Source organism: Falco cherrug, chromosome 2, assembly GCF_023634085.1.
Source record: "Falco cherrug isolate bFalChe1 chromosome 2, bFalChe1.pri, whole genome shotgun sequence".
Classification (NCBI taxonomy): domain Eukaryota; kingdom Metazoa; phylum Chordata; class Aves; order Falconiformes; family Falconidae; genus Falco; species Falco cherrug.
The window spans coordinates 113566799-113591945 of record NC_073698.1 but is presented as its reverse complement, the minus strand read 5'-3'; the positions used below and the strand labels follow the sequence as shown (position 1 = coordinate 113591945).

General features: G+C 44.6%; 1 protein-coding gene across 4 annotated transcripts in view; it reads left to right on the top strand.

The window, feature by feature from the left end:
- Window positions 1-4067: 4067 nt before the first annotated feature.
- LOC102048446 (cell surface glycoprotein CD200 receptor 1-B-like) overlaps window positions 4068-25147 on the top strand; it is a 35809-nt gene continuing 14729 nt past the window's right edge. The window contains exons 1-7 of one of the 4 annotated variants that reach the window (XM_055702732.1): window positions 4068-6052; window positions 9005-9093; window positions 9911-10219; window positions 11607-11843; window positions 13865-13960; window positions 15367-15413; window positions 16703-24637. In XM_055702732.1, coding sequence (XP_055558707.1) covers window positions 9027-9093; window positions 9911-10219; window positions 11607-11843; window positions 13865-13960; window positions 15367-15413; window positions 16703-16828 — 882 coding nt within the window. In that variant the 5' untranslated portion in view covers window positions 4068-6052; window positions 9005-9026 and the 3' untranslated portion in view covers window positions 16829-24637. Of the gene's footprint in view, window positions 6053-6097; window positions 6230-9004; window positions 9094-9910; window positions 10220-11594; window positions 11844-13864; window positions 13961-15366; window positions 15414-16702; window positions 24638-25147 lie in introns of those variants that run through there. The other 3 variants (XM_027814301.2, XM_055702731.1, XM_055702733.1) reach the window with 3 other exon arrangements.

The following is a 25147-nucleotide window of genomic DNA, read 5'->3' as shown; positions in this document are numbered from 1 at the left end:
AGATCAAAATGCCTTTTTTCAGTGAAAACTGGTTTTCAAGCTTTTCAATGTAATGTGCACATATGCATTCAGCCAGGATCCCTTACGGGCATAATGAGATCACTGTTCCTTATGCCCTTATTAACTGCGTTAAAGCTAGTTTGTGGGAGTTTTGTAGCACATGTACATAAGCTTGTTTGAGTGGAGGGGCGCTTGACTCCAAAGCATTGAATCTGGACTTTGAATGAGGTGGTTTTCTTCATACAGTTGCAGGGACTCCCATGTAAACTGCAGTCAGTGTCTACAGCCTAGCTTCTTTTACATGATGCATCGCTTCACTTGGAAAAATCGGCCTGTTCAAAGGACCTTGTTGGAAGCCTGTATAATTCAAAGATGCCTTCAGTGTATCGCTACGGATGCATGTTTTAACGCCTTTAGCCAGAGGCTCTTTATCATTACAGAAGTCATAAACCAGCTCTGACAATAAACCACGTAGAAGCAACCTGCAACCCAGGTTTCTAGTGATGGAGACTTTGCAAACAGGCCAAATAACTTTTCCTGCTGTGTAGGAGGGCTGTGAGGTACACAGCTCTCTGCTCTGCAAGCGGGGGGCTGAGGAGGAAAAGAAAGAGGGGAGGAAAGCTGGTGAGGCAGCGCTGCCAGTGCCGTTTTGCTCTCCTATCTCCATTTTCAAGATAGCTGTTGGCTCCGGGCCCTGGCACTGGAGGCATCCCCTCTTCAGGAGGGGAAAAAGGCGGGTGGGGGGGCTGAGCCTGGCCTCACTACGGGGCTGGATGTCCTGCTGTGGGGTGAGTTTTAATGTTCTCCTGCTGCTGTATGGGGAGGTCACTGCCCATGCTGGGGACTGCGGTGTCTGCCTGCACAAGCTGGGCTTTTTGGGAGCGGCAGCCCTGGCAGCTGCTTTACTGAAAGTATCCACTTTAATAAGAGTTATATGGAAAAAGATGTATAATCAGTGATGTAACTCGTTAGCTGAGCATCCCTAGGTACACTGTCACTTAATTGCAACAGCTCTACGAGTGTGTGCGTAATGTTGTATCTCTATATATTGCTTTTTTATAAACACACACATACGTAGCAACATGCACACATAGACACAATTGCAGCACAGATAGTTTTAGCCAATTCAGATGTTCTACATGTATTTTAAGTGGGTGCATAGCTGTGCGTGGTGGCAGGGGCTGTACAGGGCTAAGGGCAGGGGGTGGGAGGAAGGCTGTGGTCTGGGGCATGAAAGCATGCAAGCCAGAGCCTTGTGGTGGGGAGTGGGAGGCTTTCTGAGCCTGCTTCTGCACACTCTGTGCTAGCTTAATTTTTTTTAATGATTTTTTTATTTTTTTGCATCTTATTTCCCTGTCTCTCACTTGTTTTGTAGTGCCTTGTCTCATAGACAAGACCCAGCACTTTAGGACATTGAATAAGGAGCCAAAAGTCCTGCTGTGCCTGCTCTCCCAGCCTGGAGCCGGCACTGCTCTGCCACCCTGACCTCAGGAGCCTTCCCCTCTGGCCTGATGGTGAGAAAATGAAAACGTTTTACCAGCAATGCCCACAACCCCACCACAGCGTCAATGTTCCTGACAGCCGACCTGACTTCACATCGCATTTTCCACCTGCAGACCAAAAAAGGTCTGCAAAAAAGGCAGGCAGTTGGGGCAGCACCAGCCTGAATAAGGATATGCCATAGGCCTGGGCTTCCCTTGGAGCTCTACCCTTCTGCATCACACTGCCTCACATCGAGCGTGAAATCAGCCAGAAGCGCTGCTAACCCCCTGCGATGCAGGAAAGAAACTGGGCGAGTTTGACTGGAAACCACCGTGGAGAATTTTTCTAAACCACTAAGTGACGCAGGGCTAGAGGTGTTAAGCTGGCTGATAAGAAAGAGAGTTTATGGCAGCAAAGCAGCCTGCATGGGGAGGAAGGAAACAAATAAAGCAGAAGCATCCCCTTTGATGTAGTATGCCCCACCAAAAGATTGTAGGCAGTGATAAATGCCATCCTGACACTGGTGTCATGACTTTAGTTTGCATTTGAGAGGTGAGATGTGTAGTTTTTTCCAGTACAGATACAGGTTTCTATATCAGGTATGCTTTGTTATAAATTGATTTGTTCCACTTGATACAAAACCCACAGAAATGGAAGCCACTAAAAAAAACCACTATTGAGCCTTCTCCTTTGCCATGTGATAACAGTATGGATTTCATATTTGGGAGCATTGATCTAGCTGCTCTATAAACACAGAAGAGAAGATATTTTCTCTTCCTGTTAAAAAAAAAAAAAAAATCTACTTCTATATGATGAGTCTGGGGAGGGCTGAGTATGCAGCTCCTTGGGGCTGGAGTAGCTGACTCCCAGCTGGGTCCGCTGCGGGTTCCTGGGACTTCTTGCAGGATGTTCACAGCTCTCCCTGGGGGGAGGCAGCTGTAGCTTGCAGGGAACACTAGCTTCCCTGGGGGGTGAAGGAGGAGGGGCAGTGAACAGGAGAGGGGCCCAGTAGTCCTGTGTCTCTAACCCTGCTTGGCACTGCCTAAAGCACCCTTTAGCGATGCTACACGTAAGAGTGACTGATAAATGTGGAAGGACCGCCTGGGGTTCTATTTCTGCTCTACACCATTTCTTCTGCTATTTCTTTCTTTTTAAGGTGGGAATTATTTGAGGTTTGTAGCTTCTTTACGTGCAGTTTGGGATGTGTGGTGCATCACGTTTTGCCTGTAGAGTGGGAGGCCAATACCTCTGGCTGAAAGATGGGAGGAAACTTTTATCTGGGGAGTCTGAGATACGTACCGATTCTTATTGAAGTGTTTTGGGAGTAAAGTGTCCACCTATAAACCATCTCTTTTCTGTTCATCTTTGAATACTTGTATAGGAGACTTTCTTGGATTGTCCACAGTTCTGAAGGCAGTAATTGTACTTACAGGTTGTTGGTTTGCAGGTTCCTCCTGGAAAACTGGCAGCTAGGTGCAGTAGGTCCACAAGAGGCAGGAATTAAAATAGTTCAGGTCAGGAACATCTGGAGTATTGGGATGGAGTGAGAAGGCCCTGAGGTTAATGACCTACAAGTGGTAAGGGTCCTTGTAGGACCATGAGCAGAAGTTGCTGAACACGGCCATGCTGGTCTGGTGAGTGTTAGGGACAAATTAGGCGACAATTAGGGAAAAATTAGCTACAGTTAAAAAATAAATCCTATTCTTTGGTGTTGGAATTACAATATAATTGCCTCTGCCTATTTTAACCTGGAAGTGTCAGGTTTTAAAGGCTTCATTATCAGCAGTGGTTCTTCCCATATGTTTGCTGACATTGGTGAGAGCTGCAGATGGTTTATACCTGGGGAGGTCAAGCTGTTAGGTACATGGACTAGTTTTTTTTTCCCCATACAATGGAAAACGTAAAGCAAATCTCTTCTGCCTTTCTGAAGGGAAGAGAACAGATTACTGGGGGTGGGTGGTGGGTAGCAGTGGTGGTCTTGTTCATCCTTTGCTCCTACTCTCCATTCCCAGTGCTGGGTTACGGTGCTTCCTGAGGAGGCTGGCTGCAAGGATGCTATAGGTGTGAGGTGTACAACTTCACTCGTGTTCTTGGCTCATAACTTTGTGGGACTAAGCTGTTTTCTAGATGGGCTGGCGTTAAAAAGGTAAATATTTCTGAGAAGAAAGGAAATACCCACCTGCCTTCTTGAATTACAGGTATTAAAGGTAAAAAAAGCCAGACAAAATACTCATCTGTTGTATAGCATTTTTATTCTTTTTCCCCTCTGGGAAAAAGCCAACTTTGTTGTAATGTTACATTAGTACTATCCTAAATATTAATATCTTGATGAACCCAACACACAGACACCACAAACCTTTGCCTTTCTGTGGAGGAAGCTTCAAGCCTATTTACCTTCGGGTGTATGTTACCAAAACACTGTAATTTTACAGTTGTTCAGTATAACTTGTTCATAACTGTTTTCAAAACTCCTTCCATTGGTCTAGTTCTCTCTTTCAGAAAGCCATCTACCCTCTACTTCCCCATTTGTTGAGAACACTTCGGAGTTTGTATGTATTTGGAACTGAATGAAACTAGCTCACGAACCGAATGGGTTGATTTTCGCAGCCACAAACCATCTCTGGCTTCCACTGATGCCAGCAGGTATGAAACATATAGGAAATGCACTATGGAGCTACAGCTCCTCCAGCCGCTGACAGTGCTAACAGCCTTCTGCTGTGCTAGGACAGGGCTTCATGGATGTGTTTTCAGGCCAGAGAATAAAAACACTAGGAAGCTGTAAAGTCAAACCAAAGGTCCATTAGCCCAACAGCATGTGCAGTGGCCAGTTGCAGGTGATTAAGGAAGATGGCTCAGGACAGAGCAAGAACGCAACCTCTCCTCTCCCCCAAAAAACTTTGCAGTTTCTGAGAATGAACAGCTTTGGGAGTATCTGTCTGCTGCACCTTTTGATATACAATTTGTCTTCCTCCTAGGGCATTCGAAGTCTTCCTACATTTTCTAACTTCATTTGCAGCAGAGGGACTTTAGGAATTCCCGGGAGAGGACCATTGCTCAGGAGAAACCGGGGCAGCAGTCGAGTCAGATCTGCCCCTGAGCGGGGACTGCCGGCTGCTCCCTGAGCTGGTGCAAAGCTCTCTGCGAACAGGCTGCACAAAAATATGCGGGGAGCTGGCGCCTGAGGTGCACGGGGTCTGCGGACACATGGACACATCTGCTGCTGCACTTCTTCAGGTAACGCTTACAAATCAAACGCCTGGCAGCTCGTGTTAAAACTGAGGAGTAATGGGAGAAATTGCCGTTTGAACTGCTCCAGTTATTTATTGCAAATGCCGTACCATGGGTAACCCCAGCTCCTCGAGTTCCCCATGCTCAAAAGGACAGCTGAACGTGGAGGCTGACCTGGGGATGTTGAACATGTGGCATAACCAGCACCTCTCACTTCAGAAAAGGTGTTGGCTGCCTGCAGGCTTCAGTACTGGTTGCTGTGTGGTTGGTGAGTGTTTGGTTAAGGGCTCCCGGCCCCCTGCGACGACAGCCAGCCCCACGCAGGGTGCAAGGACTCGTGCCTGCAGAAGCCCTGCCGCCCTCCCAGAGCCAAGGGATGGGGAGTATGGCTTGGAGAAGAGAAGCCTGGGTGAAGAGGTGGAAACATCAAATGCCTTGTAGTGGGTGATATGAAGGCTCTAACCCATAAAAGCGTGGGTTTGGATTTTAAATAACGTAGCCTTGCTTCGTGTATTGCTTACCTTCTCCTCGTGCCCTCCGGTGGGAGAGGTGACACAGCTGTGTGCACCTGCCTCCTCTTCTTGCCGTCCCTGCCAGCCCTCTCCTGCCCAAAGATCTGTTATACAGGACAGACTTTTGAGGCAAGGTCTTCTCTACCCTTTAAAATGCTTCAGCTGCAAAGCAGAGCCATATTTTGCAGAGTTAATCATGGCAATGGCTATTGTGACATATTGGTTACTCTTTAAAAAGTTGTGGTGACGACTGCCGCACTGACTGATTCCTCGTTCTTTATAGTCTGCACCTTTTCCTCCTCCGGATTGTGTCAACGTATATTTTCATTATGTTGGACTTTGCTTACGTTTATCTGATTTTAAGTCGGTGCTTTGCGTAGCTCAAGGCTCGTAGCTCGTGTTTGATGTGTAGCAGCAGACAGCTTTGTGTTGTGGTTTGTTCTTTGTGTCAGAAAGCGGTTTGTTTCCCTAGTTGGTGTCACATCCCTGCCGCGGGAGTGTGCGACCAGCTGGTTTGTTTTCACTCAGCCCTTTCGGAGGGGGTAGGGGCTTATGCCTGTCTGTGGGACATATCAGCTGCCTGTTAAGATCTTGGAAGAATCAACAAAATGGAATTAATGAACTGTACAGCTGAAAACGGGGATTATCTTGGATGGATGGTCCTAAACTGAGCTAGTTCTTACTTCTTTGCAACTGTACTCGTGAGGACGGAGTGGGGGGGTCCAGGTACATCTCTGGGCACAGGAGCCGCCTCGCCAGCAGCCACCGGGACAGGCATCTACGCTGGACCAGCTGCCTGCGCTAACATCTCCCTACCCATCCCCAGAACTGTGAGTATCAGAAGACCGGAGCGCGGTGGCCCTGCTGCTGTGCGCCTCGCAGGCACCCCTGGCCGGAGGGCTCCTCTCCAGCCTGGCAGCCGGGTAACGCTCCTCCAGCCTCAGCGTTCCTCAGGATGGATCTGGGGGTGACCGGTGCCGTTCCCCCGCTGGAAAGCTGAGGCTGATGTAAGAGTGATGCGCATCTTGTGCCAGCCACCGCCATCAAGGCTGAGTAAAAATTTTAATTTATTTTTATGTAGTTAGTGAGGCATTTTAATTTCATCAAAGGAAATAACACAAGACGATCTACAAATATTCATTTGCAGCTTTTAGATCAATTTGATTCAGCTCTGCTTGGTTTCTCCTTTTTGGGTTTTACTTTGAGACTGACTTCTCGCTTACACAAGCATTCAAGGATTGTGAACCTTGAAATTTGCAGTCTAAATTCTGTGCTTCATACATGAATATTTAAACATATACTCTCTTCTTTCTGTAGGGCTCCACTTTTAATCATTAATGCCTGTTCTTTTGAGCAAATAACCCCCATATATATGAGACTTATATGCATTTTTAAATAAAGATTGTTCTCTGGGACAAGTTCCAATATGACAATATTCTCTTTATGCATATTTATAGATCCATCAAAATTGGTGAATACTGAGTTTGCTGATAAACACTGTGGAAGTTTTTTTTTACTTTTCTTTTGAAAGCGTCTGAAAAATTATTTGCAAATTGGGTCAAATTAAGTACATAATTCTGGCCAAAAAGCATCTTTTATTTTTTGGTTTAAAAAAAAAAATAATTTTTCACACTTTTTGATTGAAAGCAACTTTTGCATGCATACTTTATCCAAATTGCAAAAATACCCCAAACCTTTTGACTGCATCAAGTAACATAAAAGAAAATATTTCATTTGTGGCAAAGATTTTAAGTGAACAAGAATTTGAATTTGGGAGTTTTTTAATATAAGAGTTATATTCCTTGTTGCATGTTAGTAGCAGAGTACTGATCAGCATGGTTGTACTACAACTTTTTACGGGTTACAACGAAAGCTTTTCATCTAGATGCATCAGTGTTTTGTTAGAACCGTGAAGAAAACCGTCAGGCTGTTGTCTGAATGTGCGGGCACATCGCGTTGTGTTTAAAAAAATATTATTTTCTTTTGCACTCAGCTCACAAATGTGGCAGCGTTTGTTCTTTTTGTGCCACAAATGTAGCAGTGCTCTGGTATTTCTTCTGTGCACCAGGTGTCCTCACTTGATGTATTTGACATTTAAAATGATTTTTTTAAGGCTGCGTAATTGAAGCCTGTTACTTTTACAGCAATTGATACCAGATGAGGATTTAGGTTCCTGCGTGCGCAGTGAACCCTGGCTGCCTTTCCTCCTCTTCCCAGCGCATACTGAGAAGCATTTTTGTATTTAAATATGGGTGTGAACAGTGTGTGATCTTAATAGCCCAGAAGGGTAGTCCTGTTGCAAAACATATGACATTTCTGATTCAATCATTGCACAAAGATATTTGCTTCTCTGGTGCGTATTAGGGTTTGACTTGGGAATGAAAACAATGTTTCAGTATTTCCCATGGGATGAAAACACAATTTTCCAGTCATCGCTGTGGGTGACTGATTCAGAACATAAAAGATTTAAAGAGATACAAATGATGGCACAAAGGAGAGAATGACAAAAGGTCTACCACGAGCATGATTTGAGGGAATGCGGAGGCGAGTGATGGACAATGAGATGGCTTTATGGGCAGGCTACAAGGACCCTCAAGACAAAAGTGTGGCCACTGATTTCTGAGACAGTAACATCAGAAAACTGCAGTGCTGTGGAAACAAGCAGATGCTCTGAGACCTGGGCTTTTTTTCCCCAGCTGGCTGGGGCACAGCAGTGTGTTGGTTGTGAACATTCCTGCTGTGACAAACCAGCACAGGTGCCTACTGCAGCAGGGTGCTTCTCCTTGAGACCTGAGCCAAAGAGTTTGGGAGTTTGACTGCGGGAATACATGTGTATATTGTTCAGTGCAGTGCAGTGCAAGTTTGCCATGCCAAATTGGGGTCGTTTGTATATGATACCTGACCATAGGAAGGTATCAGTGATGTTTTTGGCCAAATCCATGTTCAAACAACAGCTGAACGGGTTCACATCAGGAATCTCCACTGAGAACCACATATATTTTGATTGGAAAGCTTTAGGATAGCGTAGAGTTCTGCTTTTTTGTGTGAACCAGAAAACAACGCGTTTGGATGACGGCGCTGTCTTAATCTTACCAATGAACTGCTGCTCTTTTTGCCAAAAAGGAGCTAGCCGTTTCTAAGATATGGTTTGTTAAAATGTACATCTGGTTGTGGAACAGCATAAGTTACTAGATGCCTCTGGTTCACTGTGTCTAGGAAAGCAGCAAACAAACTCACGTGGTTTTGATCTCTTGCAATAGGATGTTTGCCCCTTTTTGTTCTACTGCAGAATTGAGTTACCCTTCAAGAAATGAAAAGCACGCAAGGGTCAGGAATCATTTTTTTGTCAAACAGTTGATGAAGTTGATGAGGTTTCCTGTACATGCTGTTACCTTGATTTTTCAGAAAGAGTTGTAACGCGTGCACGTTTGCTCTTGCAAAACCTTTTTTCATCTTCTGCAGGTAAGTCTGTGAAGCAGCAGGAAGGGGTCTGTAGCTATCTTTGTGCTAGCTAGCTGGGCGTGAATAGGGAGCGGCCAGAGGTGCCTGTAAAATGGTATCAGAGAACCTGGATTTTTTAAACTTGTTTGTAAACAATAGTGGGGTTCTTATTTTCAAAACCCTTTTTGCTTTACTTTCTTCAGTACAAGAATGATACTGGACATGAGGTACTGTTTAGAACTTGGTTTTTCAAAGGAAACAGGTTTTACTATGTGTTCTTCTTAAAGGGGTTCTCACAGTTTTTGACTACGTGCCATTTTCTTTGCCTTTGCTTTCTGCAGTTGCTGATTCCTTCTGCTAAAGATGGCTCAGACATGGGCAGTTCTGGCTGCGCTCCTTTTCTTGCTAATCGATCTGGTTGAAGGACAAGGTAAGCAAGAAAGATCTAAAACTACATACAGCGCTCTTTAGTACTCTATATTCCCAGCTCACCAGTACACTGAGACTTCACAGTTCACCAGGGGAAATTTTGCTTATTGTTCAATGTGAATGCAAATAGCGATGTCACCTCAGCTGCCAAAATAATCGTGCGCCTTGCAGAGCGGTACGCGATGATATATCTGATAGAAATCCAACACAGATCATCTGAAGAGCCATCTCCTGTTCAACTGGGACGATATCAGGAGAGCTATGATTTTCTCGTAGAAACCGGATCTATATATGCTCATTATCAAATATGCCTGAGAACTAGTGCACTGAGTGATCTGGGGTTTTAACCTTGTCACAGGTGTATGTTTCACCGCTATCCCTGGTTTTACTCACACTTTGACCAAGGTGCCTAATTCAATAACTCAATAATTTTTGTGAAAAGTAGTTTACTTTTCCTTAAGGTTGAATATTCCTCTCTTCCCGCCCCGCCCCCCCCCCCCCCCCCCCCCGCCCCCCATTAGTTTTTCAAAACCTATATTAAAGTGGTAGAAATCTGTTGCCTAAAAAAAGGTGGAGGACCTGCATCTCATCAGCACACATCACATAACTGCACCGTGCCCCAGCAGAAAGGCATCGTCCCCACTGCATTTCCAGATTTATTCCAGTAATGCTACTTATATGTGTCTGCACAGAGCGGTGTGTCTCCAAGGTGCCAGTACAGTAAGGAAGCAGAAATTTTTAAGTGTGATGAAGCCAGGTTCCTAGGCTTTGACGATGGCTGTAGCATCATTTTTAATGTCTTTTTTCTTCTTATGTAGCTTACAACATGGTGAATGTGGAGGTTGGTCATGAGGCTGTGTTGAGTTGCCCTTACACCTCCAAAGAGCCTTTGCTAATGGTGATATGGAAGATGAAATGCAGCACTTGCTGCTTGTTGGCCTATAGAAGTGATCACAACAAGACAAAGAAGTTAAACTGCAGTGAGAGGATGATGTGGAGATATTCACCTGACAGTGACCCTGCTCTTCGGATTCACCCTGTGAACCTTGATGATGAGGGAAACTACACCTGTGAAGTCATCAGCAGAGCAGGGAATTTTCTATTTTTCTCTTCTCTAACTGTGACAGGTAATAGACATCTTGCCTTTTTCTGGGTGTGTATGTTGTGTAGATAAAAATGATTTGCTTTGGTGGTAAGAAATGAAATTCATTTTGGATCCATACTGAAATTGAAAATAAAGAGGTAAGCTGATTTACTCTGGCTATGTGGAGAAAGGCAAAAGGCATGAGGAATTGTGCAACAGGACTTGGCTGTTCTGTGGAGAAATAATCTGGGGGTTTTGTGTTTTGGTTTATTTAACTCCTCCTGACTCGCAAATGGGATGTTTTAAAAGGCACAATTCCAACAGTCTGCATAGTTTCTGAACGAGTTCTTTGGGCATAATGTTCACACAACCAGGAGTATACACTCTTGGTTAAGTTAATGCATATAGAAGGTACCAAATAAACATTGCACCTACAAGCCGAGCAAGAGGATGCTAAAACAAAATTCACAATGAGGTCAACATGTGTTTTGCCTGGGTAAGAGCTGAATAGGAAGGAAGCAAAAGTTTCAGGACACTATCTGGAAATATTTTACTCTTCCAGAAATATTGAAAGCTGTCTATAAGACTGCATCACTAAAAAATGAAATTAGTCTCTTTTCCACATAGTCAGGAGCAAAAGAATATTAGGAAACATAATGAATACATCAAATAATCCTTTTCAGATAGACAGGTAAACTATCTCTAGGTTTCCATAAATTAAAAAAACCCAAACAAACCCAAAACCAAAAACAAGCCATGAGAGAAGATTTTGTGTTCTGGCCATGTTAGTTAAGCCATCTGAATATAACTAATAATTATGGGAAATGAATTTTGGAACTCTATAATTGCTATTATTAATTTTTATCACTTGATTATTTTTTGTTGTTGTTGTTTTTCTCTGCAGGGCCTTGCCTTTCTTAGGTATTGTCTGAGCCTTTGCCTGTTTCGTCAAATGCAGAACATGAATCGTTCAACTTTAGGCAGAACAGTTTTGTCCAATTCCTCCTTTATTTCCTTACTATCCAAGTCCTGATTCTACCTGCCCAATCTCCTAAATGTTGTAGCTGGAGCTGCAGCAAGCTGTGTTCTCTTCAGTATGCGTGCTGCCCTGCTTACAAATCTCCATTTAATCCACCCCCTCTGTCATCCCACCTTCACCTGTTACAGCTGCAGTCACCTTTCAGAAAACAGGAGGAAGCAGTACTTTTAGATGCAGCTAGCTAGTTTTAGAGATACTCACCTGGGACTACTTTTTGATGTATCTTTTTGTGTGAAGATCGTTGGTACTAATATTGCAAATTATTTTTAAAACTCTTGAATTAGTCATGCAAGCTAAATACGACCTGATTGTCAGTTTCTCAGTCGGTGATTTAGTACTGAACTAGAACTAATGCTTGTGGCCTTTTTTAATTCTCTAGTCCCTCCGACAGTGACTCTGACCTGTGACAACAGCAGGGGAGTGGTCTGTCGAGCATCTGCTGGAAAGCCAGCTGCTGACATCTCCTGGGTCTCTGCAAGTAGTCACAGCACCGAGGAAGAAGTCCATCACCCCAACGGAACAGTGACCAGAGTGAGCTACATAGCCTGGGTCAACAGCACGCATCCCACTGTCACCTGCCTGGTTACCCACCCAGCTACAAACCAGACCCTCTCCCTAGACCTGTCACGTATGTAACGTTGTTCTGCAATTGCTCTTCATCATGCTCTTGGGCTTCTTTGTGCGCTGCTGTGAAGCTGTTCCACTGAGTTCCAGGGCTCAGCAGATTGGTTTAAGTGGGGTTACAAGCCAAAGTCCTAGTGTATGTTGGTAGAGAAATTAATAACTTTGAATTAGTCAGTTGAAACCAAATGTTTCGGGGCATTGTATGGAGAAACTGTCAGTGCGTGCTTCTTTCTGTCCCTGTTCTGTTTCACAAAAGTTTCTCATTCTGCTTTTGGTAGGTTGGCCTTGGCTGGCTGCCACCTGGTGCCCACCAAGCTGCTCCATCGCTCCACTGCCTCAACGAGACAGGGGGAGAGGAATACAACAAAAAGCTCACGGGTTGAGATAAGGACAGGGAGGTTATTCACCACTTACTGTCACGGGCAAAACAGACTTGACTCAGGGAAATTAATTTAATTTAATTTTTAGCCAATCAAATCAGGGTAGGATAGTGAGAAATAAGAATGAATCTAAAAGCACTTTCCCCCCACCCCTCCCTTCTTCCTGTGCTCAGCTTCACTCCCAACTTCTCTCCCTCCTCCCCCTGAGCGGTGCAGGGAATGGGGCTGCGGTCAGTTCATAACACTTTGTCTCTGCTGCTCCTTCCTCCTCATGCTCTGCCTCTGCTCCAGCGTGGGATCTGACCCGTGGGACGCAGTCCTTCATGAACTTCTCCAAACATGGGTCCTTCCCACCAGTAGCAATCCTTCATGGGCTGCTCCAGTGTGGGTCCCCCATGGGGCCACAGGTCCTGCCAGAAATACTGCCCCAGCCCGGGGCCCTGCCAGGGCGCAGCCCCCCAGGCCCAGCCGGCCCCAGGGGGGTCCCCGCGGGGTCCCCAGCCCGGGCTCCTCTCCCCGCGGGGCCACGGGCCCTGCCAGGAGCTGCCCCAGCGCCGCTGCCCGCGGGTCACAGCCCCCTGCGGGCACCCCCTGCCCCGGGGGGGTCCTGCCCGGGCTGCGGGGGGGAGCTGCTCCCCCGGGGGCTCCATGGGCTGGGGGCACAGCCCGCCTGGCCGGGGGCTTCTCCAGGGGCTGCCGGGGGGTCTCTGCTGCGGCGCCTGGAGCCCCCCGGCCTCCTCCTGCCCCGGCCTGGGGGGCTGCGGGGCTGGGGCTCTCGCACGTTATTCCTCCCAGCTGCTGTTGTGCAGCCGTTTTTACCATTTCTTAAATATGTTATCCCAGAGATGTTACCAATGTTGCTGATGGGCTCAGCCTTGCCCAGCGGTGGGTCTGTCTTGGATCCAGCTGGCGTTGGCTCCATTGGACATGGGGGCAGCTTCTGGCATCTTCTCACAGAAGGCACCTCTGCAGCCCCCCACTACCAAAGCCTTGTCATGCAAGCCCAGTACAATGTTTCAGTAATCTTTTTAATCATCGATGACAGAAAAGTTGCTTTCAGCAGCCACTGTAATACAGCTCACTAATTTTTGGTTTGAAGCTTTGAACCCCTGAAGCTGAATTTCGTCCAGCTTCCCACAGTGGTGATGGTCTGGAGAAAAATTCCTTGGCGAATGTCTGTCTGTGACTTTCAAGTGACCTTTCCCGGGGCCAAAGGTAGTAAAAGGTAAAATTCAGCCTCTCAGCTGGCTGTGCCGGACCTGTTGGAAGTCTGTTCCAGTAGGTTTTGTAAGAATGGCTGAAGAAGTGCTCGTATCACTGAAATGAGTCAGCAGAGGCATGAAGGATACAAGTCAGCATACACCGGTCATTGATAACAGCATTTTACTGGGATGGCTGGAGAGCTCATTTGAAGGAGACCGTGTAGGCAGATGAGTTGAAAACAGAAATGTGTTTGTACACACAAGTGATGGGTGTGAGTTCCTATTGCTGGCTGGCATCCAGACATCTCATCTGTGTGTCTCAGCTCGTTTGAGCTGTGGGGTACAGGATTAGCTTTCTCCTCTGGTTAAGGTAGATAGTAGCATCGTGCAGTCAGTGGGTACTGACATCTAGCTCTAACTAGCTTTCTTTTCTCATCTCTCAGATACTTCTCCCAGGATTCCTTACCTCCTGATAGCAGGACCTGCAAGTGTTGCTGCTGTCAGTGGTGTGACTTTATGCTTGATTTTCACACGCAGAGGTAAGGCATTTGATGAGCCTGAAATGTATTACAAGTCTATTGCTGACTATGTGCAGGTACAAGGACATGTCCTTTATTGTTGAGAGTGGGGTGGGAGGCAAGGATTGAGGAAAATATCTATATGTGATACATTGTCCTTCTGAAAAAGTCCTAGTAAAATAAGGGGTGGAAACTTTCAAACAAGTCTGGAGTTTTGTAAGCGCCATAGTTATTATGATATTAATACATTATATGTATGTCAGAGAGTTATCCAGGATGAAAAGGATTCTTTCTGAGAGTCAGGTAGTTAATGAGTTTTTAGAATGTGATTGTTCTGCATTTAACGACATAAAACTATACATAAGGATGACAGTCCACAAGCTAGTCTAATGACTAGGCACAAACAAGTGTCCTGTTTCCATCAGCAGTTGTAAGTTTTCCCCTGAGCAAGCGTAAGAATAGGCCAAATGTACATACTTTCTCCTGGTACACTAACCATTTCTCAGGATGCATATATTTAATTGATACTGGGTCAGGTTTATACTGAATAATTTGATCCTGACAACTCAGATGATGGTTTGCTACTCTTGGAGTCGGGTAAGATGGCTGTGATGGAGGATGAAGGGAGTAGAAGCCCAAGCGGAGGCTTAAAATGGGAGTAAGAGAGAACAACAGGCTGAAGGAGAGAGTGTTTTCAGGAGAGCGGGAGATGAAGCACTGGGAGAAGGCAACGTAGAGGTGGGTGAACTGTAAATGGAAGGAACCTGCAGAGAATCAGAGTGCCTGGTTTAGTCCTCTCCTTTGCCTCAGTGCTGCTCTAGCCTTACTGCTTGTCTGGGTTTCTTCTGTGGGCTCAGTGTCTTCCAGGTTATTCCCCCCCCCGCACTAGGCATGTTACATTGCAGGTGTATTTCAGCCACCAGGTCTGAACAAATGGGGTGAAAGAGGGTTGGTGAGAGGGGACAAGGAGGGGAGGTGTGCACTAGAAGAGCAGGGGAGGCAGGGTGAGGAAAACAGAAAGCAGAAGGGCGGGTGTCATCAGCGGTGGCAGCACGGACCAGTGCTTGTAGCACTTTGATGGGAGCTTGTCCCTGTCACAGTGACTGGCTTCTTTGGGGCAGATGAGGAGAGGGACAATGCGCACAGATGGGCTCCTTGGCCCAACGTGTCCCTGCAGAACTGAGGAAAAATGCACTTAACTGAATCAATTCAACCAGGGTGACCAAAAGCTGCAATAAAGTGAAAAATAAAACAATAGTGCAGTCAAAAGTAGGACACACCAAAAAAAAAAAAAAAAAAAGGACTTAACGTATGAGCGTACTATTTTGAAGAAAGTCTTTCAACAGCTGAGGACAGCTAGAGGAGAACTCTTGGTGTAACAGCTGTGCACCTTGCCCCAGCAAACCATTTTAATTTCTTACTTCCAGTTTTCCAGGTACCTAAACTGGCACGTGGGTCAGCAGCACCATTGGCAGTAAGTGTTGGGTTTGTGTGTGTGCACACGCTTTGCAGTTGTTTCTGTATTTTTCACTAAAACATGTAATTTCATTGCAATGTGCGTGCTTTGACAAAACTCCCATTTATCTCTGTGTGTGGTGGTGGGGGTGTATGAGGAACAGTGGATCTGGGAGGGTGTCTGTCCTTTGGATGGCCCTACCTTTGTGTATATTAAGAGTACCTGAGTAGTTGTTTAAGCACTAGATGGAGAGTGATGTAGTGCATTCCCTGCCTTAAGAATACAATAAATCACATTTACAATGCCAGTGGTTAAGCTGAATTTTAAACCTCCTAAAAGTTAATGTTTTCACATTTCTGCTTCAGAGAGTAATTTTAATTCTGATCTTTTGCTTAAGAATATTTATTGTCCTTGATGGCAGAAACCTGCCTGATGAAAGATGGGATGAAAACAGACATGCATTTAACAATGAGGGGGAAAGGGTGCACTTCCTTATGCTCTATTAGGGACAAACACAGCCATGAAACTTTTAAGTTGTGGTTCAAATACTTGGAAGCTCGGAAGCAGCAGCAATACATTTGCCACCACAACTTTTACTTCCTCTCTAATTTCAGTGTGTTGTGATACATATTTAACAGCGTGATAATATGCTGCCTTTTCTCCAGGGCTTCTGCCTCATTTAATGCACATTGAAAAAGTAATTCTTCATATTTTGTTTTCTACTCATGGTTAAATTAATGGCTGTGTGCCTTGTTGCAAACTAGTCAATCTGAAGTTAGAATGATTAATTTCTTGATATGCTCTTCCATGGCATTTGGGACAATTTGGCTGATGCGAATGGGAGTTACAGAGATCAAAGTGAAAAGCTTCCAGTAATTTTAGGTGCCTAAACTGGATTGCCTGTGGCCTGTCTGGGTGTTTTTTGGTTGTTTGTTTGGGATTTTTTGTGGTTTTTTTTTTTTTCCCCTAGAGAAGTTAACATTGTTCATTAGCATCTATTTTGCTGAAAATACCAACATTTCAAAATTTGCTTTCAATCATATTAAGAAAAAAAGATTTGAAGGCTGTCCTGTTCAGGCATCGTGAAGGTGGTTGTTGTATCTTTCTGTCATGTCAGGTTTCACCTTCTGTGCCCTGCCCCTCTGGTCACAGAGCTTAGAGGAATAACTTCACAGTTCTGTTGCAAAATTTATGTTACCTACCAGGTTTCTTCTGGTCTTGTTTTTTTGTTTGGACTCTATAGAGATGATGGTTCCACAAAATTTTACAACATAATATAATGGTACATGTTTTTCTTTATATTGCAGACTAAGAATTTCAGGTCCACACCATCACGTGTGAAAACAGCAGTGGTCAAGCCTCCTGTCTTATCAGAGATTATCTATCAGAATTATGATCCAACAATGATAAATATGAACTATGCAACAGTGTAGGCATAAGCAGTCTAACACCAGCTCAGCTACTGCTGATACCATACTTGGACTTCAACGAACAGTACTCAGACTTTACCACAAAGCAGGCCAGCAGAACACTCAAAATACCCCGCAAAAGTCTTTCCTAATCTGAAGGCGGTGGGGGAGAGCAACCCATTTTACTAAATTTTTTGAAATCTTTCTCTAAATATCAGTACAGCTCTTGAAACATTTGAAACTTTTAAAGATGGAGTTGGGGAAATACTGATCTGAGTTTTGTTTAAACATGGTATGAGGTATGTGCTGTCTTTCCTCAAATCAGTAATTGATATATTTCTGTGCTGGAGTCACAGATCGGTGGTGAAAATGAGGCACTTTTTTCCATTTTAGCAATGGGATTCTCTCTTCAATTTTGTGTTAGAAACCAGGAAGTGATACAGGGAACCCCAAAACGTAGAAGGTCAAAGAAACACATCCAGCAGAAATGCAGAAATAAAAGAGTTGGGTTTTTTTCTGGGTAAATAAGTTATGTGTGGCGGAGGTATTTGTCATCTTTGTTTATTTTGTTTTATTTTTTTTTAATTAAACTTTCTGTTTGTATTGCTAGTGGAAGAAAAAAAAGCCAATTTGGAATTGTACTTGGTATGGAAATGAGAAACAGAAATGGGCAGTTTTCTAAGATTCATTTTCAAGTAAACGTGCAAATATGCAAATATTTACCTAAATGATTCTGGTGCTATTTGGGTGAATGTTTACTGACCAGTTTCTTAGAAGCTGAGTTCACAGTGTGGTTTTATTGGGAACAGAAACTTGAAGTTGTGAAAAATGCAGGTGGTGTGCTTGTTTAGAACACTCTTAACCAAACCATTTATTTCTTCTTATCCTTGTGCTTCCAAGCTGAACCACCACCACCCTTCCCGCCCCTGACCCGTTGTTACCTCCAGTCCTCGTTTGTCAGGTTTGTCAGACCTCCCAGATGCTAATGCAGCAGTAAACGTACCGAAATGTGGGTTTCGAACGGCCTTTGCCTGCTCGTTGCTGAAGGAAATCATCTCTGCTCCACCAGTGTTCTTAGGCATGAGGATGTCCCTGAGCCTTTTAATTGCACTTCCCTTTATCACTTCTAAATAGACATGGGGGGGGCACCTACTGACATCCCTCCAGTCCAAACATTTTATTTTAGTTGGAAAGGCATGAAGAGTGATTCTCTGCCTTAATAAAAAGTGCCTACAGAAGGTAGTCCATTCATGCCTGGTACCAAGCGATGCCTTTCTCGTGCTGTTAAATGGCAATGATGGGTCACTATCTCAGAGCTGTGTACAGCTCCTCCGTGCCATCTGTGGGGAAGGAGACACATCTTTTGTTGCATAAAGCCTCTGGGAAAAAATAGTGGCAGATAGTCAGAATTATTGAAAGCAGGTTTTTTGCAGTGCTGAGTAGGGAAATGTTTTGGAGCTCTTGTGAAATCCATCATAGTGCCGTAGTGTAAGGAAGCGGTTTCCCAGTTCTGCTGGCCCACAGCTGGTGGTGCGTTGTGGGCGTGATCCAGCACCCTTTTTTGTTCTCCCTGTCAGCCGGGAGCTTTCACAATCATGACGCTGCCAAGGAGTCTGTTGTGACTGGAAGCCTCTGAAACTGGGGGGAGATCTCTTGTTGCTTAGGGGACTGCCCAGCTGGATTTAAACTTGGGTTCCTAGGCTGGTGGTGCTCCGTGTGACAATCGAACAGGGGTCGTTCCTGTGGACAACTACAGCAGTGCAGGTCTGTCTTATTCAGAAGCTGGACCGCTGCGGCCAGATCGAAGGATGACGTGGCTGTCAAAACGAAGAGTTAGGCTGTGGAGCAGTCTACTTTTGGCAATCACGGTGCAAGTGTGTTGTGACTTTTAGGGTGCAAAGCAAGAACGTTTTGTAATTCCTTTGCACAAAGAGAAATGTTGAGGAGTAAGATCTAACAGAAACAGAGGAAATAGAACTTAGGGAGATGGTGGTGTGTGTGTGTGAAAGCTGGAGAAGCATCGCTGTGTTAATTAACCCTGGCTGAAAAGTGTGGTTTCCATGCTTATGATTTTATTTTCCCCTCTAATCTGTATTTCATGGAATTGGTCCAGTCACCTGCAATGTGTCAGCATTTCCATTAACCTAGAAATTCTGAGCAGACTTTGATGTGCTGAAACAAGGTGCTCTGGCAATGAGATAAGTCCCTTTCATGCTGCAGGTACTTGGTGAAATGGGCTCTGCTGGTGGTTCCACAGCTCTTAACAGCCATGGTGGGCTAGGGTTTGCCTGATTTCTTATTTCTGGGATGGACCAAGAGCCAGTTCTGCTGCAACCTCTCAGAAAATTAGCTTACAGCACTGTAGTCAGGCTCTAATCATTACCTGTTTACTGCCAACAAAAAGCTTCAGCTACCAACACACAGCTCAGGCGAACCCGCATGTTGCAGGCATTAAAAGACCTCAGCTGCCTAATTGTTGTATCTTCCTTCTGAATAAAATTGGCCCTCAAGTTTTTCAAGCTTGTTGTATATGATTAATAAAACTTATTAGGCCAAAGAGAATAATGTGGCTACTGGCGGTGATTGCAAGAAAGGATGGGACGTGAATAGTGCTTCCAGGCAGAGCATAATAATTGAACAAGCTCACTTAATTTTCTGCTCATCTTTTGTGTTTGTTGTAAGACTGGCATAAGTGGTAGGTAGTTTCAGATATAGAATTTGCTGCTTGTTGAGCTGTCTGCAATTCACTGGAGCTTTTGACCACAGGAGTGTTACATCCAAGCTGTCAGCAGGCGATAACTATTCCAGTGGGGCTGTCGGCTCTGCTAACAGCATTGCCTTTGGAAGGAGGAGGGTAGGATTAGCCAGGCGGTGTGCCCATGTGTACCCAGAAAGGAAGTCCTTGCTGCTTGGGATAAGACATAGAGATCTGCAAGCTGAATGGTTTTGTATGGAAGCAGAGAGAGGAAAATGGGAGAGACTGGAGACGCGGGTTGACAGAGAACAGTTAAGACCAAGAAAGAGAGCATGGTGTTGCGTCTTTGCTGCTTCATACTTAATGGTGTGATTAATTACTTTTTCCATTCCCACTGCCTGTCACTGGGTACCTTAACTGCTGGTGGTGACTGGTGAAGTACAGATGTTGTCACATGGGAAGCTCTGGGCATGGGCTTTGATGTTTTCCACTCTGCCTGCCGTCGCCAAAGAGCTGCGTGTGTCATGCTGCTTGGTCTCACAAGCTGCACACCAAAGGGTTAAAAGCCATGAGGCACGCACCTCAGGGTGGTGAGGACAAGGAGGGAGAGGCCTGAGAAGCAGGACTGGTGTGCAGCGGTGCCCGGCTGCTGGGCCAGGGCAGCAGGCTGGGTGCGGGACCCCCTCCCACTCTGCCCGGGAGCATCCCATGGGCGCTGCTGGCTCCTGCCCCAGCTGTGTCCTCCTGGGATGGCTGCTGAGAAAGTGCCTGTTTCCCGCCTGGATTTAATTTTGTAGGTGATCTCGAGTATTTAGAGAATGAGAAGAAAATCACTTAAGTATTTTCTTTCGTGTTGATTTTATAGGAGGTGGGCATCTCGGCGTAATCCAAAGACTAATCCAAATTGTGTTTTGGTCTCTTTTAGGAATTTAGTATGGAAAATAACCAACTTGAAGATGTTTTAATGAGTATATTTAGCATGCTTTTTTACCTTAATTGCAAGAACGCTTGTGGTGTTCTTAATACCTTTTTTCTTTATTTGCACGGAAAGCAAATTTAAGCAAGGCAAATATTTCAGACTGCAAAATTCCACATATTCTTCTGTGTCCTTGTCAAAATGCTAGGGAAATGGTGACTCTTTATTGAATATTCATTGTGAGAGAGCTACTAAAAGGCAATGGGTGTTGCAGTGAGCTATTTGAACGTTCTGGGGGGTGGGGGGTGGGAAATTAAACAAAAGGTTGGGAGTGTCAGCCCCTGCTCCGGGGCTGTTGCAACAGCTCTGCCTTGCCACTGCTGTTTTGGACAGACTATTTAGTCAAATCCACAGTTGATTGAACGTCACTTGAGCTTTTTAGCACTAAATGTGATTATAGATGAAAGCGCTCCTGTTTGTTGTGTGGACTTTCAGTTTATAGGGCACTCTTGGTAACAGCGATGATGTCTGCTTTATGATTAATCTATGAGCAACTTATCTCCTGGAACAGCAGGTGTTGCGATGCTGCCAAACAGTTCTTTGCTCTCTTTCTGTTCACCGAATATGGGGAGAAAAAAAAAAAAAGTTACGTTTGGAACCCCATAAATTGGAATGTATCTTCAGATTACAAACAAGATTTGTTTAGAATTCTAATTTTCAAAACCAGGATCGAAATGAAGAAAGTAAATAATTTTCCTGCAGACTTTGGAAATGGAGCAAATGTCCTAAAGGTATTTGCTATCTTAGTGAATAGCTTGGTTTCCTAAGTTGGTATTTCTTGCAGCTGTTTTTTGGTCTAGCATTTTTGGCATCAATTTGTCATTACTTTTATTCTCTGATGAGAAAATAATACTTTCCTTGGTTCTCCCCTAATAAACTGTAACGCCTGTGGAATATTGTCCGGCTGGTTTTGACCGTTTTGTGACTTGGTCTTTCTGCCTTTGTGAAGTTCTTTTGTTAGTGTTAACTTGTCCTCAGCTACTTGGCTTGGTGTCCACAATCTGTATGCATTTGTCATGTGCTGGAGGCAGTGGAGAGCTCATGATTTAACCAAGAGGGTTTTCTACTACATTTCCTACCATTTCTCTGTCCTGGAGTAGTTAGCATTTGTGCTTTTAATGGTGCTTCTTTAAGCAATTACCCACTTTTCTCTTTTTCCTTAAAGCTGTCTCCCCAGTCCTCTCATGAACCAGTTGTCTCAGTTTATTGATTTTTATCTTTTCTAATTATTTTATTATCAGATTCTCTTTCCTTTTCTTTTTGGCATCAAATACAATTGCATTCTCCATTCAATTGCTTTAGTAGGTGCCAGATCCTCTCAATGAAATTTTTCTTTATAAGATTTTATTTTTGGTGGTGGTGGTGTGGTGTGGGAAAATTACTTTGGGGGGGAATTAGAGAAAACTGGGACCTAATAGAAGCGTAGTATTACAGACAGCTTTTTAGGCTAATATACAGCTATGGCTTTCAGGATGGTTGGCATGCACAGAATCTACATCACCACAGCTCCCTAAGCAACACACCCTGCTCAGCACATGCTGATAGGAGTGACGGAGGATGGAGTGGAGTGGAGACCCTGCGGCCAGCTCTGCCGTGCTCCCTGCAGGAACGGGAACTCAATGGCACCACACAGCTGATAAGCTGCAGAGCAGTTGTCACATGAAGGTGACATGTCCATGGCTGAGCCAACCACTGTGGCAAAATGACTTTCCTCAGATGAAATAATCTCAGTGTAGTCCTAACACACACCTCCATCCCACAGCTACCTGCCTCCAAGGTACTACTACACCTCACTGGGCACGGGATGCCAATCAGTAACAAAAATAGAAATGGCTAGAGTCACTCAAGCTCCACCTAAATGTAAGGAAAATGGATCGTCCTGGACTGAAATAAGTCTGAAGGGGGGGAATCGTGTCTAAACTCCTGATTACAACTCTGATTTAGTGTTTAACTCTGACCCACCCTCTAAAGTTGTCCAAATCGATGAACAAAAGGAGTTCTAATGAAGGGAATTCTGCCTTGGGAAGGGCAGGAGACAAAGAACAGACAGTGAAAAGAACACCGCTCTCTAAGAAAGAGGCATTCAAGCGAGGAAGTTCTGGCCTCAAGAGAAGACAAGCTGATAAGGTGCTGCAACCCCCCACCCCCCCAACAAAACTTAGCTGGAAGTAGGAAAGTAGGACAAAGGTAATTGTGGCAGTGGGAGATTGCAACCTCTGACTCACATACCCCCCTCCCCCCCCAAAAGAGGAGAAAACCTTGCTTGAGGAACACGCTTAGTTATTGAAGAACTTCAGCAGTGCTATCTGAGGGTGCACACTAATTTACATTGGAAGCGAGCAACTTGGGACCAGTCCTGTATATGATGAATGAATATGCAACGTCCTATGAAGTATAAAAAGTGAACAAATGAGGGGAGAAATTAGGGAAGACCATAGTAACTTCTGGGATCAGTTGACAGGCTGAACCTGTCTTCTCCCCCATGGGGCCGCCTTTTGGGTAAGGACTTTATTCTACAGCTAACTCATGCTAGCTGTTACTGAGTGAGTTGTTTTAAGCTTGCTTTGCAGTCAGTGTATTATCACCAGCAATCTTTGAACCTTATTCTGTCACAAACCTGTATTTTGTTTAATGTGGATCATCAGCTGAAATTCATTTCGTGGAAGTTGCTGGAGATCTGAGTAGTTACTGTAAGGGACTGACTGAGTGATGCTGTGAGTGGGGGTCCCCGAGTAGGTTGGTCGAACCCCCTCCAATACAGGCTGTCACAACACAGGTAGTGGGCAGGCTTGTTGGGCACAAGGGTCTTGTCTTTCCTGGGAAACTGGCAGGCTGATCAAATACAAAGGGTTCGAGGAGACCGCCCTTCTTAACGTGACAGGTGGGATGGGTGGGTAGGAACAATCAGTTTCAAATTGTGACTTGTTTTGGAATTTTCTAGTGTTCTTCACTGAACTTTGCCTTAGGGACACACTTACTCCAGGTCTCCTTGATTTTTTTTTGGCCAATACATAATAGAAGATTAATTGCTTGAGTATAAACCACTCCTGTGCTTCAGCTTCTGCAAATGTAAGCTCCCCTACCAAGTCTAAATGCATAACATGCATGTTACTTGTCCTTGGATGACATCTGCCTTGCATTATTAGGCAAATATCATAGCCAGTTTCTTGTTTTCCTCCATAGTTTACATGCAGCTTTGTACCATTCACAGCAGCCATAAGCATCCAGCTGAGAGAAACTATGCGGGCATTTATCAGTGAGGCTTTTCAGAAAATTTTGGTTATCAGTGATTTTACTTAGTTCAGACACAATAACAAAATATCTCTGAGATAATGTCATGCTTTCCCTGAATGGGGCTATACCTATGTCTGACTCATACATTGTTGGTAACATTGTATATAACCAAGAAATTGTGGACTGAGCTCCACTGTAGAAAGCAGATGTTACTTTATTCAATTAAGCATAATAAGCAATGATATTTTCAGAGAAAGAGGAGAACCACAGACCCCTTGTGCATTTGCAAAAATAAAACTTACCCCCAAGAAGAGTAGAAGCAAACAGCATAAGGAGGTTTTTTACTCCACTTTTACTCTCTTGTCATTATCAAGCTCTCACTGCATCTGCCGCAGTGTTTCCCATGTATTTTCTAGTGGTTTTGCCTATGTTATCAAATCAATTAGCACACAGTACCCAGAGAAGCCTCTTGGACTTCCTTGTTCAGACGGGCTAGTCTGAATTGGCCTCCATGTTGACTCCTGATTCATAGTCTTATTTTTGTGTGAAGGCTTGTATTGTTCTCTAGCACTGATCCTGGCCTCCACATTTAATCTGATGCCCGGCATGGAGAACTCTGGAACAACCAGAGATAAGGCAAATAGCTTCATGAGAAGGAATGCAACAGATCATTCCTTTCATTGGGATCTCCTTTGGGTATCTTACCTGAGTCACATTGGCTGCAGTTGGCAACCTTGGTGACAAAGGTCTTGAAAAGCCTGAGCAGCTTTTATCGGAGCCTGACTGGTAATTTGCCTCACAGTTGCAGAGGTGGTACCCAAACCTCTGCGTCTTGCTCCTTGTCTTACCCTAGGAAGCTTCTGCAAGAACTTTTAAAGTCTGTTAATTGCTGTATTCCCCGTGGCAAGACTTCCCTGCCTTCTATCTTCTCTTTGAAAAAGGAATGGTACCCAGGCTGTCCCTCAAAGCGAAAGCATCTGGCTTGCAGATAAACCTAAAAATATAGGGACTGCTTAGAAGGGGTTTATAGTGCTAGAGAACAGTCACAGGACTAGCTCGGCTTAAGGTGTATCTCCATGGCGCTTCAAAAGTGGCCTGTCACCCTGCTCCTGAGTCAGCCAGAATTACCAGTCTACACTGAATGTGGGGATTTGCACTGAATCCTAGGCTGGTAGAGTCAAGCTAGCACAGTATCTGTTGGCTTTGAATATAAGCCAGATACGTCCATATCTGTGCTCCAATATGAATTTGCATTTATTTGTTCTCAGAGGGATTTAGCCTTATCTTCCTGGGGGATTTTGAGTTTCTCCTCTTGTTCTTTGTTTGCACGGTTTATATTGATGTTCTATCAGCAGCTTATATTTGGTACATTCTTTCTTATGTTTAAATGCTACAAAACCTTCTGCCAAGTAGATCTTACTATCTGCAGCTTAGCACA